The sequence below is a fragment of the Trachurus trachurus genome (genome assembly GCF_905171665.1).
Source record: "Trachurus trachurus genome assembly, chromosome: 12".
Taxonomy (NCBI): Eukaryota; Metazoa; Chordata; class Actinopteri; order Carangiformes; family Carangidae; genus Trachurus; species Trachurus trachurus.
The window spans coordinates 23,787,454-23,807,629 of NC_139908.1; the positions used below are offsets into that span (position 1 = coordinate 23,787,454).

Consider the following 20,176-nt stretch of genomic DNA (forward strand, 5'->3'; position numbering starts at 1 on the left):
GACCTTTCTCTGCAAAAATACCTTACAGTACTGTAAAATAAACAACAATGTCCATTTAATCATCAAACATGCACTAATGTGAATTTATTTTTCACGTTTCCCGAAGCGTACGGAGAGAATATAAAAACTACATTACTGCTCATAGAGTGATTATTAACAAGAACACCCGCCTCAACATTTAATGAAACAGTATCTTTTTTCCATCTCTTCTTGGTTGTGAAGGAAATGAGAGATTTCCAGACGTTAACTGATCAGGAAAATCAGAGCTTGGTTACCTAGCCTGAGGATGTGAGCGAGTTTGTTTTTTTCCAGTCCCCTGCCTTTGACTTGTTTATGAGTCTAATAAGGAGTAAGCTTGTATGTGTGTGTGTGTGTGTGTGTGTGTGTGAACCACAGCACTACAACAGCAGCCATGTTTGACGACGAGTAGCTTTGGCAGCCACGATGAGTTCATGAGTACCCCCTTCTGTCCTCATGTGCATTGTGGGAAATGCTTGCTCTCCTGACTCTGTCACAGCTGTACGCTCACATTGTATAATGTCATGGCAGTACAACCCAGCACCATCCACACACACACACGCTCACACACACGCCCTCCAGTTTTTGCTCACAAAACAGGATGTGACATGCTAAAGCCTGTTTCATGATTGGTTAGCTCGCTTCCCATTAGATGAGATGGTAGAAATGAGGTCTAATTGGCAAGAAATGCTCTAATGAGGCCTATTTTCTAAGCTGTGTTTAGAGTGCTGTTCCTGTACTTTTATAGCACAATTTTAAAGTATGTACCGGTAGTTAATTAATTTTACAGTTACAGAATGTCTATTGCCTGATTACCAAACTAATCCTTAGCATATTTGTTAAAATCTTCTAAGTGGGTTTTCAAAATGCTGTGACATGGACCAAACAGATGGAGAGGAAATAGTGACTCACCTGTGGTCCTAGACAAAAAGGGTTGTTTACCATAATCCTCAAGGGAACATGAATGTCAATCCCAAAATCCATAGCAATCTGGTCAGTATTTCAAGAGCAGATGAACCAGTCAACCACCAATTTCAACCTTGGGCCTTTGAGTCTAAAGCAAACAGCAGATCAATGCAAATTGACATGTTAATGGTGGTCCACTAGACTCAGAGAGACATACTGTAGTGTATAGTGTGCGAAATGTGGAAAAAAAACAGAGGGGGAGCTACAGTAGATGGGGGTGGGCTACAATCTCCAGGTTGAAGACCTGTAGTTAACAGCCTAATAATGTCTAAACAAATCTTATGCTCAGTAAAGATGAAGAATATACAGTAATACAATCCTCCTTACTGTTTAAAAGAGTAATAATAGAAAGAAAGAGCCGGATCTGCAGCACACATTCATTTAGAAGTTAACCAGCACCAATTAAACTTATTCTGAATACATGTGTGCTCTGGCCACAGACTGTAGGCTCCGGCTCTTTTCCTGGGTCAGTCAGAGTTCTCAACACGACCGGACGCACCGGGTTCGGATCGAAAACTCTTAATAATCGGGTTGCGTCTTTTCTTTCTTTCTTTCTTTCTTTCTTTTGATAAGAAAGACTGAAAGAAAGAAAATTCTTAGCCCGACCGAAAGCAGAGGAGGGGTAAATCTCCCCCACCCCCTCTGGCAAATTGCACCCTGGAGATATGTATACCAAAGCAGGTGGCAAACTGTAACAATTCAAAATGAGTTGTCTACATATGGTGCTTTCTGTACTTTATTTACTAAACCAGTGTTTGTTGAACCGTATATGTATATCTAGATATGTGTATCTTAATGTTTCTCCCCAGAGTTTATCATATGGTGCTCTGTTTCTCCTCATTTTGGCAAATGTGACACTTTTGTCTTTTTTCCCTTTGTCTGCATTAGTGTTGTTGTGTTCTGTCATGCGATCAAGTGTTGTCTAACATGAAAATTATAATAACCTTGCACATGAAGAAAATACAGTAGGATCTGCACTGCAGCAGTTTTACTTGGAGATGTTTTAAGTAACCAAGAACCCAGAGTCTGAGGGGCTGGTAAGGGAAATCTCCCACATTAAAAAAGAAAAGTCTTCAACTAAGCCTTCAGTGTCTTCGACAGGTGTTGAAAGATCTATCTTTTATTTAGCTTCCAAAGGTTTATGAAAGAGCCTCCTGGTGTGGATGATGGTTGGCTCAGGTTTAATGCTCACCCCTCCTTCTATTTACTGTGCAGAAACGGCGCACATGCATAATACATCAGCACCAGTTTTGCAAGCAGGTATTGAATTAAAATATTCACCGGTTGGTGCCGTTCAAATGTGAAGCAGGAGAGCGAGCAGAGAGACGAGTGGAGGGGCAGACAGCCACGCCGCGACCAGCTGGTCCTGTTCCGACAGACAGCCAGGGAGGCACTTATTCAGTCAGGTTGTCAGCACCATGTTCTCTTGTCTGTCCTCTGGGAGCTCCAGTCTCCTCTTACACACACATCCTGGATGTGTGAAAAACTCAATCACAGCCCCCGGCCCCCAGCTGGGGAGGGTCGCTGTAATTAAACTACATCACTCAGCCTCACGAGGAAGCGCCGTGTCTCCATTTTCCTTTCTTTCTCTCAGCCTCATCTCAGTCCATCTCTGTTGCATTTTGGTTGTTTTCTTTTTTTCTCCGTCCATCTCGTTCTTCAAACAAGATAGAACTTGTATGAAAAATCAAATCAGAGCTTTTCCCAAAATGGCGAGTTGTTCTCTCAAAGCTGAATTAATCATGTTTTAAATCTCCCAAACAAGCTGCCAACAGCTCTTGTTGTTGGCTTCAGAAGGTGCTACGTTGCTAACCTGTTGGCAAACAGTTTCCTATTCACACATTCTATAGCAGCATTAGCATTATCAGGAGTCTTGAATCTGTTCACCTGATGAATGTGAACTCCAATAATCACTATTAACTCTGATTTGATCTCTGACTCCTGAAGAAAAATATATATCTGCTGGAATGTTCCACTAACTGTGTCTGTGCTGTTTGCTACTGCTACAGCGCCTTTAAGATGAGATAAGATAAGATAAGATTACACTGTATTGTCAGATCACTCTGAAATTTGTCTTGCGTCCCATGACGTCCAAGGTTTCACACAAATAATAACACAAACCACAAACATACATTTACAAAAAAGCATAAATGTTACCCTCAAAAGTCACAGGGCTTCTTTGCAGACAACAGCTGTAGCTGCTGCAGGAAGAAGAACAGTGAGGCTGAACTGTGAAATGAACCAAAACAATGAGCTAAAAGAGGCTTAAAAACCTCCACACAGCTGCAGAGATATAGATAATTCTCTGTGGGTTAATTACTGCCAGCAACCCCCCCTTTCACATTACATGCTCCCTTTTGATTAGTGTAGCTTTAATTTCTGCCAGAGAAGCGTAAAGTTGTTTTCACTCAACGGCCACTTCAGACTTCATTCATGTTTATGAAAGCTCACCCGTCGAAGCGTGAGGAGCGAAGTGTAATTCAGTTTCTAAAAGCATGTCCATTTAGCGGGGAATGAGCACGATGATCAGCCACACAGTCACGTTTCTCATGCTTTTTTTTTCTTTTCACCATTAGAATAGAAGTGTGTGTTCCTTTCTATAAATTTTGATGGACAACATGAATCACTTTGATCTCTCTGTCTTGTTCTGCTATTGTCTCTTCAAGGTTAAATTAGTCCAGGTTCTATTTTTATTCCAGTGATAAAGGCTGAATCACTGGATCCTGAGATGTATTTGATGAACCACAGAGGAAGTGGCTTCTTGTATTGTGAACGTGTGAATCTGAGCACCTGCAGGATGTAAAGAGCAAATCATGTTCCAGTGTTTTTTGCCTTTATATCAGAGTGTGTTTGTGTGTTTTCTCATGTTATTTGAGTGTTCTCATGCTTGAACAACATACTTACATGATACCTGTGTGCGACGATACAGCTCTGTGTGTGTGTGTGTGTGTGTGTGTGTGTGTGTGTGTGTGTTTATGTGTGTGGTGTGTGTGAGCAAGTGACAGACGATAGCATCACCCTCTGTATTTCCTGTGCCAGCGTCTGGCGCCCACATGGATATATTGTGGTGATGATAAAGGGATATTAAAACTCATAGCTTCTTCTTGAGCCTGCTCCCTGCCCGACCGTCTGTCTACACAGTCATCAAATCATCCCTTCACAGGCAAATGCAGACACACATACACACACAGACACACATGCATGTGTGCACTTAGCAGAACAAAGTGAGTTATTGATTGTGAAGGGCATTAAAACAGCACTGAGGGATGATTCATGTTTTTATATCCGCTTTTCATTCTGTGTCTTCAGGTCACAAATGCTTTATTCACCGTGAATAGACTATTCTTGTGCGCCTCTCGTTTCTCCATTAACGTCACACAGAGAACAATAACATTTTTCCGGCTCACTCTTTAATGTGGTGTAATTGTTGGCAGATGTGGGCTGGCAGGTGGTTGTTTGGGAATGAGGGGCGTTAAGGTGACTAATAATTATTTTGATTGGTTGTTGGGGTGTTTTCAAATAGTTGTACGGTTGTTTCGAGGGTACATGCCATGGTTAGTCAGTCTGGGTGGTCATAACGTCAATAAGGTGGTTTCTATGGTGGCGTAATGTGGTTACAGTGACGTACAACAGGACTGGGTGTGTTCTGTGTTTGCACCAGTGGAGCTAGTAGCAGAAGAAACAGGTAGTAGTGTATAAAATTGTCCATTGGGAGAAATATTAACAGGGTTCCCACGCATCCTGGAAAATCTGGAAAACTGGAAAACAGGAAAACAGCTTGAGCTTGAGTTTTCCTGGAAAATGATCTATCACAGCTACCAGAGCTCTATTTGACTTTTTCAGACCCTTCTAAGGATTTCGTTTCCCCCCCAAAAAAACATGTTTATGTTTAGGTACCATTGTCGCAAAGAACACTTCTCCAAAGCATGAATGGGACAGGGGATGAATCAGTGTATGGCGTAAAAACTAATGTCCGTCAGCTGAAAATGTCCTGGAAAACAAATTCAAGAAAAGAGTGGGAACCCTGATTAAACAATCAACTAATATAATAAACATGGAGAGAGATGCATTATAAGCATGAACAAGAAAGAAAAAATCCCGCTGTGCTGTTTCTTTACCTAACATTTATCATCTTTATTTTCCGGTTCAGTGTCTGGGTTAAAGCCTGGTCCAAATAAGGAGCACCACCTGGGCATCTGGTGACGTGTGGTTGACAGTCATTAGTCTGATTGGAGCTGACAGAGGATGACCTCTGACCTCAGCATTGTGGTGTAGTGTCACCTCGCAGCAAGACGGCTCTGGGTTTGATCCCCCGGCTTGTGGCCCATTTGGGTAGAGTTTGCGTGTTCCCACTGTGCCTGTGTGGGTTCTCCAGCTTCCTCCCACAGTCCAGACACATGCACTCCGGGTTAACTGGAGACTCTAAATTGCCTAGGTGTGAATTTGAGTGTGTGAGGTTGTTCATCTCTATATCTCGCCTGGTCAGGGGTGTACCCAACCCTCACCTTATGTCAGCTGGGATTGACGAAGTCCCCACCTACGATGGATGGATGGATGGTGAAGTGGTAGAAATTTGAATTTGTCACCTATGCAGACCTCACTGTTGGAATAAACATGTAACATTTTACAGCTTGTTGATTCTGTAAATTAACCCCGTCTCTATTGCTCTCATCCTTTTTAGTGTTGTTGAATGGGTTGATAGTCTGGTTCTTTATAGTGAATAATTGTCAAGAACAAAGGTTTTAGGTTGCCATGTTTGTGCTTATGCTCCTGTGTTTGGAAGAATGAAAGAAAAATCCTTAATGTCTGTGATTATTTTAGTTATGTCTTTCCATCTTAACTCTAAGGATTCTGCAGATTTCATAGATTTGGTGAGGTTGAGCTGAAAACGTAATTTCACAAGTGATGGGGGAGATGCTGCGATACCACAAATATACTGGTTGTGAAAAAAGAGATCCTTGGCCACAGAAGGATGAACCTTTGATGTTCACAGAGTGGTGGATCTGTTATGTCTAGACTTGAGCCTCTGGACAATGAGCTAAGACGCAGCCACTGTGAGTCAGTGAGACTGGGCTTACATGTTCAGCACCACGGACAGAGACAGAGACAGTCTGCGGTTTAAATGTTCATTTAATGTTCAACAGTGACGTCACTATGGCTTTGACTGCCGATGTGCAGGTGTTACTGTTGATATGTGGTGTTAAGACGCTTTTTTGCTCTACACAATGTTTTGCAGTCCTCTCATCAATACATAGTGTTCTACATCATCCTTCAGCTCTGCTCTCCCACTTCACACTGCATATTTTTTAATCTAGATTTTCCGCATAAACCTGAAAATGAAAGAACACTATGATAAATAAAAATCATAAGTTGCATGTGGGAACAGTAATGAGAAAATCATTTGGAAATCTATCACTGTCACTGAGAAGTTGATCAGCTGCAAAGCCTGAGCGTGAAATGTGTATAAAACAATACATTCTTTATTACTAAACAGACACTTTGAACCCAGCAGACTGATTTCACCCATAATGATAATTCCCATAAAGCACAGATGTGCTATATCAGTTACCATGCCAACTGGTAACCAGGGAGCAATAAGCGACCTTTCTTGTTTTCTACTGTTTCTCTTTCTCTCTCTGTGTGTGTGTGTGTATTTGTGTTTGTGTTTGTTTGAAGACTGTATTTCAGTTAGTCATCAGTGTGCTTCCCTCTACATAAAAGCTGCTGTACCCTTGAGGATTGTCTACCTGCTTTGGGACTCCCCATGGTGCTTAACTGAGAGGTTTAAAAAGCTCAGCCATTTGGGATGTTATAAATAATATCATTTACACTCTAATGGAATAAAAAACACCTGATGAATTCAGCGTCCAGTAAATAAAGCAGAGGCGGAGGTTTCTTTTCCACGTTGTTGGGACACACACAGCGAAATTGACCACAGAGGCAAAACAAACCACAACGGCGCGACTCAAAATAACACAACCACAACGAGACACACAAGTCATTTGCACTGTATTCCTGTCTGGATGTCTTGCTCTTGTGTTGGAGCAGTGGGAGGGGGCTCTCACATGTCTTTTTCCATAGACCCATTGTCTCATTATCCGTCCATGGCTGTAGGGTGTTTGTTACAAATAGCAGCTATTTGTCCGTACGATTTCATATCATAACAGTTAAAGTTGTTATTTTGGAGTTTATTTATTACGCTCAATAAATACTGTTGTTGTTGATAATGCACGGTTGATTATTCTATGGCTTTAATACATTTTTACTTTTGCAAATCAGCCTTCTTTAAAACTGTGCATCTATCTGAGATTCAAATGTTTTCAACCCTCTCCTCTTCAGACCCGCCTTGTGTAACAAACAAAGTTCTTGAATTATTTAATATAAAGTCTTGTTCTGGTTGTTCAGACATCCCACCCTACAGACCTGGGGACGTGCCCTCGGCTTCTTCAGGCCTGGTTCCAGACTCCTGGACACCACCCACAGCACCCACTGTTTTCAGCCAATGAAATAGTTATGGGGCAGTTCCCACTGGTGGCACACCACTGAAAACTGAAAACCTCTTTCTGCCCTGTGTTTACTAAACAAATATTTTAGCCTTTTTAGAAGCTTTTTGGGTGCTGTGGCTCAACCTGTATAGCGTGTAGCATTTAGGCTTATAGTTCGCAGCATCCACAGGTTCAAATCAATCCTGTGACCCTGTGCTGCGTCTCATCCTCCTCTCTCTTCCAACTCTCTGTCTGTATCGAGTTGACTGTCCCATCTAAATATGCGAAAATGGTACAAAAATAAATTAAAAAAGAGTTATCTACATCATCTCTGTTCCAATTTTCAACAACAAACAAGGCCTCACAAAGCAGTGAGTGTGTAGGTATGTTTCTCTCTGACATTCCTGCTGGTTCACTTATCCTCTGCATCTCAACAGTAATTCTTACTTTCATATTCCTCCTACTCTCCTCCTTGTTGACCTCTCTTCTGCATGTACTGCATCTCTCTCTCTCTATCCCCCTCTCTCTCTTTCTTTCTCTTTTTCTCTCGCTCTCTCTTTCTCTCCTTAGCCTAGAGCGTGTTTTTTTTCTGTGTGTTTCAGTGGAGCACTTAAGTCCCCCCCTCTGTGTACAGCCTGTAATGAGGGCTGCCAGCTGTGGCCAGTGCGCGCGCGCACACACACACACACACACACACACACACACACACACACACACACACACACACACACACACACACACACACACACACACACACACACACACACACACACACACACAAGGACCAGCCACAGTCACTCCACTTAGTGTAGGTAAAAGCAGAGATAAACAGCACATCATGATGTAATCAGCTGCATATGCAACCAACCTATAGGGTGTGTGTGCGTTTGTGTGCGTGTGTGTGAAGATGTTTTAGCGCTAAAATGTTTTTCTGTTCTCTGCTTATATCATCATGATCTGCATATATTTGTCCTACGGAGAGAAAAAACAAAGTGAAGTGAAGACGTCACTCTGGCAGTCGGCCCGACTCACTAGTTTTTGAAAATGTATGGAATATAAATAGATTACAGAAAAACAAAACAATGAAAGTAATTATTTGAAGCAATGTAAAATGACATATGGCTCATTAACTAAAATATAATAAGACACCTGAAGTGCTAATGTTTTCTTCGCTTCTCCAGAAAAAGTCTACTGCCTCATTATCTTGTCATTGTTTCAGTGCGACAGTGATTAATTTACAATTTATGGAAGAGTAATCAACTCTGGTTTTGGTTACTGTAAATTGAATCGTACATTTTTCACAGTTTTTAGACAAGATAATCAAAAGATAAGGCAATAATGAAAATGGAAGCTCCAGTTGCAGCCTAACAGTGATCATTTCATCATCATTAATCAGCTACAATCTTTATTATCAATTCATTCTTACAGTCATTTGTCAAGTAGAAGTACCACATATTCTCCAGCTCCAGACTTACATGTTAGAAATTGTTGCTTTTTACGAAGGACATCACTTTGTGCTGTGGGAACTTGCTATTTGTCATTTATTTCAGTAGAAAAATGTGATTCTATTCCCTATTAGACGATGATGACAAAAAATGTTAGTGGCTGACTTTTTATGAGTAGTGTGTGAAGATGAATTATTTAATGTTTGCATGTCTGCGTGTGTTTACAGAATCTTGGCCACGGTTGGTTCAGACTTTGACCTGAGGACACTGAGGGCAGTGAGAGTGCTGAGACCCTTGAAACTGGTGTCAGGAATCCCAAGTAAGTTACTGTAGTTAGTTAGTCCACCATTGTCTGATGATGTTTTGTTTCATTCCTGTTCCATTACTTCTCCATTTTTAAACATCTCATCATGATGTGAATTTGTTTTGAGTGCCATATAGATCAATATCACAGTAAATTGCTCTCACTCCTTTTGATTGGTTAGTAGTATCAAAGAAGAGAAATCTGACGTAAACCAGTCTTTGATTCATGCAGGATGACCTCAAATCAATATCATGATTCATTGAACATTTTTACCTCGATTGTGATTGATGAGTGATAGTTTTCAGGGTTTTTTTTTGTTTGTTGTCCTCATGGTTCCTTGACAAGGTTTGTACTGCTTCTAATAAAAGGCTGCATATCTTATCTCTCTTAAAATAATTGAAGGAAACACACAGATTATCTACTTAAAGGGATAGTTCACCCAAAATTCAAATTTCACTCATTATCTACTCACCCTCATGTCGACTAAGAGCAGTTATCTGTGGCTTCTCTTGTATTGAAGCCCCGACATGAGAAATTGTTCCGCTGGTCAGTGCAAATCACAAGAGATTTGCACTGACACAGGAAGAGCAGTGAACTGAGACACTGGGAGCTTCCGCTACAAACAAGCTTAAAATATAGACTTTTAAAAAAGATTCCGGAACAATTTCTCATGTCGGGGCTTCAATACAAGAGGGACATTACAGATGAGCAGTATGGATTTATTTGGATGTTTTTTGGTGTGTCTTTTTGGACGAAGAAAGTTGGTATCCCCCCCCCCCCCGTAACTCAGAGAAGGAACGGAGGACTCTGAAACTTCTCACAGCTCTTAGTCGACATGAGGGTGAATAGATAATGAGTGAAATTTGAATTTTGGGTGAACAATTTAACTGCATATTTCAAACAATTGAAATCAAAGTACATTTTACTTTTGATGTAAAATGTCAGTTCCCTAAAAACAGAAAATAAATAATAATAATGTCAGTCTATCCTATTCATACTCAGTAACATGATTGTGCTCAAAGTGTTGAAACAGATTGGTATGTCCTCCTCAGTAGAAGTAAGAAAATAAGTGCCTTGTGATAAGACTCTCTCTCCTTCCCTCTGCCCCTCCTCCTCTGTCTGTCTCTCGCTCAGGTCTCCAGGTGGTGTTGAAGTCCATAATGAAAGCCATGGTTCCTCTGCTTCAGATCGGCCTGCTGCTCTTCTTCGCCATTGTCATGTTTGCCATCATCGGGGTGGAGTTTTACATGGGCAAATTCCACCACACCTGCTTCAAGATCGACACTGGTGAGAGCAACAGCTTGACGCAATGTGTTTGTACAACAACACTGATTATCATGTGAGCTGACGGCAGGAAAACTTTTTTCTGTCAGCTGTGTTCTTGTATTTTCTTGCGGATGAGAACGTATATTGCATTGCATATTGATGGAGGTGTGCATAAATGATTCATAAGTTCTGTATGAACACGTAGCTTATGAGTAGTTGCGTACTGGCAGTGTTGGCAATCTCTGCGCCTATATCAACGTAACAAACAAGTGCACAGCAGAATTTTTGACGTCTGTTTTTCACATCTTGATTTTGATGAATAGAATTTTCACAGTCGTCAGGTTTTGATTGATAGCTTCTGCTGTAACTCAATAGGGATGCTTATGCACTTGGCCTCCCGATCGAACGCTAACTCAGATGGCGTTAATGAGGTTGCAGTTCACCGGTTCTATCTTTCACCTGCATCAGAAATGTTTGCCAGTGAGGCAGCGATAAAACCTGACGGGGCGTTCTTTGCTGTGTGAGCTGCTGAAGAGCAACTTAGATTTATATCACTGTTTTTGCACGTTTTATGTCCTCAGATACAAATCATGCATTACTGTTGAACATCTTCCAGGGTGTGCTGTGGAGTTATAGACTTAGGGTCATGTGTTCTAGTGGATAGTGGAAAGGGGTCGGGGAAATCAAGTGTTCATTTAGATCATGTTGACTTCATTGTAATTAATTGCAAATTTTCTTTGACCAAAAATAACTCTCTTTTTAGTGAACTGAATACCTGTTGTAGATTACAGGTAACCATACAGAGGGGAAGAGATTATATGGAGAAAAATCATGTTTAAAACTTGATACATTTAAAATTAGATTTTTGTTATATTTTTCATATCAATGTTGGACAATTAATGCCGTGGGTGTGTGGTTAATAGAAAATTAGATCACAAGGAAATCTAGCAGTATGTTATTTATATGTTAGCTAACTCTGTTTGTGCTCATTTAGCTTTTAGCTTAGCTCATTAATTAGCTATTTGCCCTTGGGTTAGGTTTTGGCATCCAGCTATGCTAATGATGCTGAGGGGTGTGTATGCTTTATTGAACTGGTATCCACCAAAGTCTTCTATTTCTATTTTGTCTATTTTTGGATTTGTTGATAGAAGTCAGGTACTGAGATGGTGACAGGGGAGAAGCCCACTCTTCATACCTGAACTTCAGAAACATCATGGAGGTTGCATCCAACTTCATGGACACTTTATATAGTTTAAATAGATTATTTGTGGTCAGAGCTTCAGACAGAACTCATCAGGAGAGCCATGACATACTCTAATGAGCAGTGTTCTGACCTTCTGAACTTCCGCTACAAGCCCAATGAGCTAACTAGATTAATAATAACAATAGCATCAATGCAGTTTTGTATTTCCATTACTTCTATATTACCTGGTGAGTATCAGTAGTAAAGGGATCGTTGAAAGCAATAGCTGCCTGTCAAGTTGGAAAATCCTTTCAGAAAAATACAACAGCACAACTCGTAATGGTTTGCTGCTTTAATGCAAAGTATACTATACATGAATATAAATCAAAAGCTACTGTATAGTCCTGTAATAAGTAGAAATTAAAGGGAGCATGTGTTCATGTAAAAATGTTTCTGAGAAACCACAGCCAGGGTACTATTCCAGATTTATTGTTTTATTACAACATTATAGTAATTATAGACAGTCAGATTGCTTGACTGAAATTACCTATTGTGTAATGCACTGATGAAAATTACTGTATGAGGAGGTTTTATTTCCCCACCACTGGTGTCAGATAGAGTGTGAAGGTGTGACTTGAGGGTTATTGGCTGGCCCAGCTGTAACATATGTACATCTATCAATGTGTGTGCGTCTAAATGAAGCAGGGTGCTCGTAGTGGTGTGAGCTGTTGTGGCAGCCTGCTAATGTACAGTACATGTGTTAGTGAGTTATTTCAGTCAGAGACACAGCAGGGTTCAATTAAACTGAACAGCACCCCTAATGACTTTGTACATGACCACTGCTGTGTTGTTTTTTTCTTGTGTGTGTGTGTATTTATATATAGTGACATTTATAAAAGAGCGTATCATACTACTGGTATGTTGCTGACCGTAAGATATGGTAAGTAAATAAAGAAAAATATCTATTTAATATAAATAAATCAACAATTAAACCAACTTTTGACATATAATAAAATGCAGAGTTAACACACTCTCTAATCTTTGCACACAGAATTCTAAAATGATCAACCCTTGATTTTCTAATATTCACATATACAGTATCATGTCTTCCAAATCATTTTGTAAACTGTTTAGTTTCATAAAGTAATTGCACCTAGTAAAAGAAAACAGAAAGGTGTTATTATCCTGACACTGAGTCCAGCTGACACAGCACCTGTCGGTAAGGAGGAAAGGATGCATCTTACTGGAGTGACACCCGAGAGATGTTGGCTGTGCAGTCTGGCTCCGCAAATCATCGTTAAAACTTGGCACAGCCCGTGATCGAGGCACTGCCCCTCATGAAACGCTGGTTGCACAAGGCATCTGTTATACTCAGCACATTTCTTCTTTATTCTGATCCCCTTCTGCTGACATATGTGCCTGCACATCCTTTAGACAAACTCTCAGCAGCCTCCATGTGCTCTGGTACTACATCATCTCTTTGTCACTTCATGAGCCGCCCCAAAACTCAAGCACATAGCTGATGAGTTCATCCTTGCACTCTAGCCCTCTCTGTGAAAATCCATTTACAATGTCAGTATAGCTGATCTCACTCTGACTACTTTGCGAACAACAAAATTATGATTTTGGCTTTTTAGAAATCTAGTGTATGTGATGGTAGAAAGCCTGAATAAATAGCACAAACAGGATTGATGCACATAAAATCCTGTCTTATTTGATACTCTTGGCATTCATCACTTCTTTCACTTTCCGCTTATATTGTCAGTCCTGAGATTGCTGCTTGGAAGTTTTATTTTCTGTACGTGCATATGGATGCACAACACAATTATCTTTTCCAAACAGCCGTTTTATAAACAATGCCCATTAGTGTGTATCATCTGTTATGAATAGTTGTATTTCACCGTCTCATTTGTTGGGGACAAAGTCACAGAACAACCATGGAAGTAAACAGGGAACAGACACCAAGAGCTGAGCTGTGCAGTGAGGCTGGCAAGATAAACAGACTTGAGAGAGATGCACAGTGTGGTAGCACTTACTGTTAGCCTGCTGTTATTTGCTGACATCAAACTAGGAGCAGATATAACAAGCTTACCTGACTGTTGCTCCTACTAACCATTCTCGTGTTTTTTTCCTCTCTACGGACAGTTCCACTTCTTTCCCTCATTAAAGATGTAAAACGTGGAACCCTGGAATAATTTGCCAGGGTTTATGCAACTATTATTTTTGTTTTTTAATACTTCCATAGCTGTGTTGTTGTGTAGTGTAATCTTTAAATGTGGACGTCTGGGTGTACATCTTCTCGTGAGGTGAACATCCTTGATGATGCTGCATCCTTGTGAGTTAAGGCTGGATTTCCTCACAGTGAGGCGTGTGTGTAGAGACCAATAAGCATCACTTAAATCTTGGTCTGAGTCAGGCCCTGTAAGCCAGAGTGGTCTGTGGTGTGTATGCTCTGCTGGTTTATATGAAAGATGCAAGATAAACTGTGGCCACAACAGAGATCTTAGTTTGTTTGAGCCAGGGGGGCAGTGGCACAAATAATAGGACATCCAGGTCTCAGGCCGACTTTTCATTATTGTATCTGAGCAGAATGTGGCCAAACACTGTCCATCCAAAACCTAGATAGCATAATGTGCATCTTCAATCACATTCAGCTTTTGCTGATTGTCTTTTAATTTCATCATTTTATCATTTGTTATCATATCATTTTCTTTATTGTTTCCCTGCAGTTTTGCCATATGGCACATCTCCAGCTCCCCTACTCACTGTAATAACAACGTTATTGAGGGCTTTGATGGATTTCATAATCATCCAAGGAAAAAATGCCAACATTCACATTTCAGTGGTTTAAATGTTGCAGTTGTAATAGTATAGTGGATATTGATTTGTTATATGGGCCCTTGAGGTCATGTAAATGCATGATCAGCCTGGTGCACCATCTAAAAGGACCTGGAACAGTGTATTGGTGTCACCTGCTGAGAAAAGGCAAACTTTTGTTTATTTAGAAGAACTTTTCTCAGGAGAACAGTGGGGGGGAAAAAACCAAGAGACTCAACGTCTAGATTTCCTGTGTGTAGACGAGTGGCTGTGACACTGGCTACTGGTCGGCTCACTCAGCTGTGCTAACAGTGCCGCTCTGCTGGAGCATGCTGCTGCTGCTGCTGCTGACCGGTCGATCGCTGTACCGACCTTCACCTGTGGTCCCTAGTTTTATGTAATGCCTGGCAGAATCAGGCCACAGCCTCACTCTGCATGAAAGGGTCAGCAGGTCAATGGGTTTCACTGAGAGGTATCATTTGAAGTGGGTGGGGAACTAGGGAGGGATGCCTCTGTGGTTTTCCCTTTAGAAGTGTTAGAGTCATGACTGATGGGCAGGAGATAATGGGACTCTCCGGAGCAGTTACAGTGGAATGTGACGTTTGGCCGCTGCAATCTCCCTGCTGCATCTCTGGCCCACATAACAAAAAAGTATGCATTGATATGTGTGAGGGGTTCCTCTGTGTGAGGATTAGTGGGCAATGGTTTCAGCGTAGACTCTTTGAGATCTATGAGTTATTCTTTCATGTCATAACTCCTTTGTTTCTCCTCTGTTCAGGTGAGAAAGCAGCTGACTGGCCTTGTGGTCAGGAGCCTCCTGCCAGGACGTGTCCCAATGGGACCCAGTGCAGAGAGTATTGGACCGGACCCAACTTTGGTATCACCAACTTCGACAACATCCTGTTTGCAGTGCTGACTGTGTTCCAGTGCATCACGATGGAGGGCTGGGTGGAAATCCTCTACAACGTGAGTATAACAAACACTGAAGACTTCAGATCTTTTTCCTGTCTTTCATGCCTCACATTTTCTTGTTCATCATCTCCAGTCATCATCTTTGCTCAACTGATTCTCACTCCATAGCAGCTGGGAATGAGGGTTTTGTTTCCGTTGTGGTTGTTGGTCAATTTACCAAATATTCCTCAGAGAATGAACCCTGTTGTTTTTTTCTGGCAACCTCTTGACCTTTCTTCTAGTGCTGCCCTCTGGCAAAAATCACATGTGCACGAGAACTATCAATCTCGCAGCCTGAGCACATAGAAAATATCTGGAGACCTTGTGTTCTTCAGAGCATTAACATTTTCTCTGTGGAGATTATCTTCTTACCTAATAAGCAGATTGTAAGGAAATTTGTTGAGTCTTTGTAGCTTTTGGATATAGAAACCATGTCGATTCAAATGAGTTTTGTTTTAACACTGGAGGTTAAGTTTGCACTAAACAAAATCAGGTTTACTGCCAAGTAGTTTTCACATATGAGAATTTCATGTAGTTGCTTGAAGTAGAAATATATGAAGAAACTCAGCTGTCAAACAATTTAAAAAAAAGTTTGTAATAAATAAATTACAAGATTTATGATTAAATTGTGATTAAAACTCACAAGACCTTTTATTTAGAAAAATTAATGAATGGTTTCATTTCATGAGACTGAGCAGAGTTAAGAACTGGACCCTGGTTAATGCCCAAAGCCATAGTGAGCCCAGTTGAAAAGCCACCAAGGCTGCAGTAGTTACACTATGTGTGGACTGGAGAGCAGTTTGTGGCCACAGTCACAGGTCTGAGCAGTTTCTGTGTCAGCAGTCGTTATGTGGCAGTGATATGATCATCAAGTGCTTTTTCATTCATAGAGGCAGGAGACTTGAACTTTGTAGCAATGTACAAAATACACCTGAAATAACGCAAGCAAGGCTCAGAGTATTTGACTGCCTTATCTTGGAAGAACACTCAGAGACCACAGGAGAGCCAGAGGCTTTCAGAAATGAGCAGTTGTTCTTCTATGAAGAATATAACCTGTATTCTGAAAAGGAAAAGTCAAACCTTTAACACAGTTTGGGGCGTCTTTTCTAGTTAGGAATATAAAGTCAGATATGATCTACAAAGAGGGGACTATGATCAGTGATTGGCTCTCAGCAAGATACAACACTCATGTATGTGGACAAAAAAAGATGTTAAAATTAATAAATAAGCAATATGATGATCTGCATCTTTTAGAATAGAGTTGTTCCATTCTCAGGTATATGAACCCTTGTTGCAAATTTGTGGATCTGGTATTATGATTTTAAGATGTAATATGCAGTGTTCCTTATAATGTGATATATCTCAGTATGTAGCATCCTAAATCTGGACTGCACAGATGTTAAGCCAATGTGGGTCAACTGGGTCACTGGGACGAACCCCCCCAGCCGTTCAAGTTTTTGAGTTCCTTTTCTCCATTTCACCAGCCCAAACAGTTTTGTTATCTAAATGCCAGCACATATCTGGTTCTTTAGGGCAGCCAAACGCATGACAGTGTCTTTTAAAAACACACAATCTCAGAACACTTACAAGAGAAATAGGAATCCCTAAAGGATGAGGGACGTCCAACCAAGCAGAACTAAAAAATGGTGAAGTCTCGAGGCCAATCCCATAATGGTCTGTCTGACTCAGAGCTGCAATTTTTTAAACTAAATGATGTTTGTAAAATCAAACACAAGCCTCTCATATTGGACTGGTTGCACCCGCTGAATGAGAAAATACAGAGGTGTCAGAAAGTTTTTTAAGACATCTTGACTTTTTGGACATTTTATTATGTTGTGGATTTAACTGTATTTATTTATTTTTTACCAAGCTATACTCAATAAACCATGATGATAACACAAAGCACATTTTAAAAATAGTTTGCAAATGTTATAAAAGCTAAAAAACTGAAATCTCTCATGTCTTAAAGTGTGGTCAGTGGATCATTTCCTTGTTTTGCTTGACTTGTTCTTGAGATGTGTAAAACCTGAGACTCCACCTCTCACAGACTGAATCTATTGGACACACCCGAGGAATCAGTTACAATTGCTGTCAAAGTTAATGCTCTACTCTCAGCATGAAATCAATTATTATTGATTCATTGAATTTTTTTTACCAACTTAATTGCGGCATAATTTGTACGTGCCTCTATACCTTTTGCATTTCCCTCTCAATCTCTTTCTGTCGTTATTTATTTATTTATTTTACTGTTGTCTCTCTTCCTTTGCATTTATCTCTTCCTGTTATTCCCTAAACACTCATCAGTTTCCTCTTCCTGCCTTCTTCCTCCTCCCTCTGCTCCATATTTCCTCTCCCAGGAGAGAGCAGTTAACTGGCACTGTATTTTGAGCCTCTTATAGAGCCATGTTTTCTCCATCATCTTCTCCTTCTTCTCCTTCTCCTCGTTTCAATCTGTACATCTCCCATAGCTTTTTCTGGCTCATTATCCTAAGCACTGCAGATCCACACAGCTGTGATCCAAGCATGTCTTTTCTCTCAGTTGGTAGTTTTTTTTTTGTTTTTTTTTGCATTTTGTTCTTTTTCTTTTCTTCCTGCTTAAACTTGCTTCGTTTTATTCCTGAGTTATTTTTATTTCACACTTTTTGTGTGTCTGTTATTACTGTCTGTCCTCCTGCCCACCTTTCTCAGTCTCCCATATGGCAGTTTTTCCTCTGTGTCTTTATTGTCCCTGTCATGGTTAGCTAAAGCGGTGTTTAGGTGGCCTTGTAGAGACAATTCAATTCACTTATTCACAGACTGTTTTGATTGGTACGCTGCTATGGAGGTCTTACCACCATATGCAGACATTAGTCCCTTTTAAACAGGAACCACACAATTTTGCCATGAAGAAGCCACTGCATTATGCCGGCTCTGGCTGTTTACACTGAACCAAGCAAAGCCAGCCTAATGCTGCTCCTGTGAGTTTAGCTAACGCTCCCTTTTGCAGCAACATGAATCCCAGTCCTTCCCTCTGGCGCCGGCTGGAGCAACAACCATACAGAACGGATAAGGCAGGGTAAACGTGCCACGCTCTCGTCTTGAACAGGTTGTATGATAGGAGCTCAGTCGAGCTCACTGAAGAGGGTTTTTACAGTCTTTGAAGAGCTTCACTGTGGTTTAACACCTCTCTGACACCTGGCTCACTCCATCTGTCTGTTGAAGCCTTTGGTGACTCATTTTCTGTGCCAGTGGATCGTCACCCTGTTGGCTTGTGTGAGTAGCAAGTGCCAGTTATCCATTACAAGAAGCACAGCTGTGGGGGTACTTGTTTTTGACTAACTGGTATGGGTTAAATGTAGCCTGCTTATTCAGCACAGTGTCAGCCATTTACTTGTTCGGAGTGGGGGTGGCCTTCTTTTGTTTGGCCCTAATCAATCAGAAGAGGGTGATGTATGCCAATTTTAGAGCTGTTATTTCTGTAAGTTAATTGACATCAGCCTGTACAGTTGTGTCAGTGTGTTGTCTTTTCTCCATTTTTGTCACCATGTGTCATGAACAGTACAGTAGCTGGGTAGCTAACCAGATGTCAGTGGAACAGACTGTGCCTCCTCCTTGTCTATAGCTTTCTATATCAGGACACCTCAGTATATATTATTGCTTGCTTGCATAAGAACCCCAGACATGAAATGTTTCATAACCTGCACTTTAAAGAAGTTTTGGTTCTGTCTGGCTAACTCAGGGCAATTCTGAAGTTAGAAGAAACAAAACAGTTATTACAGATGGGTCAATAAATAATAATTGTTTTGTCCTTTTAATAGTCCTTACGAACACTGACACTTCCTTGACTCACCTTGATAGACTCCACTGTTATCACCTCTTTTAAAGTTCCTGTGAGTCACCATCTGAGCAGGGCTGAAATGTAAATGAAATGTCCCCCGAGGCATGTAGCAGGAAATAAAAGGAGAGATCATGACAATGTTATGAAGTGGAACAGCCATGAAAAAAACAGCCATAGGTGTATTTGTGTGAATGCAGTGGAGCGCGCATGCATGTCATGTAAGCATTAGTATCCCGAGTCCACAAATGAGGATGCACTCTTGGCACAGATGCAGGGGGGGGAGGGTGAATTCTGTAACATCAGGAAACCAGAATAGCGTTCAGGCGGGGGTTGGTTCTGTTCTCTGGATTACATACTTTCCTGTAACCCAGTGTTAACCTTGCAGATTGATGACTGTGCTACCGCTTCCCTGAGGGGGATCTCTCAGACCCGGCTCTCTAATGGTGCAAAAGAAAATGCCATGTGCCTCTCCCCATCCTCCCAGTCATTACCATCCTGCCTCCTCTGCTTCTCCTTCCCTCAATACATCCTTTCTGCCTCCGTCCAAACCCCCCCATTTACCGTACGACTTCAGCCCCCTCAGAGAGGCCACACGCCACAACCCTGTGGTCTCCAAGCAGCTGATGTAGTGAAACGAATCACCGCTGTCTGCCATGTTATTCTTCAGCTGGAGGGAGCGCTGACAATGAGGCTGCATTCAGACTGACAGTAACACCACCTACTGTATGACGGTGTAAGCATGTTTCTACAGGTACCGGTGAGAAGATGAAACACAGACCAGAAAGTTCGGCTTCAAGGTCGATCAGACAGGAAGACTTAAATTTTTTACCATGAAGATTTAATATTTAAAAAACTTGCTCAGAAAAGCTACTTTCATGTGCATGACGCAAACTGAGTGTAAAGACACCAAACGATGGGTGTTCA

General features: G+C 41.1%; 1 protein-coding gene across 1 annotated transcript in view; it reads left to right on the plus strand.

Moving 5' to 3' along the window:
- Positions 1-20,176, plus strand: part of cacna1bb (calcium channel, voltage-dependent, N type, alpha 1B subunit, b) — a gene marked incomplete at both ends in the record, with an annotated part of 162,452 nt that overhangs the window by 47,760 nt on the left and 94,516 nt on the right. Inside the window, 3 exons of the mRNA XM_083983117.1 lie at positions 9,142-9,233; positions 10,353-10,505; positions 15,263-15,450. Of these exons, the coding sequence (XP_083839243.1) occupies positions 9,142-9,233; positions 10,353-10,505; positions 15,263-15,450 (433 nt within the window). The remainder of the gene's footprint in view (positions 1-9,141; positions 9,234-10,352; positions 10,506-15,262; positions 15,451-20,176) is intronic.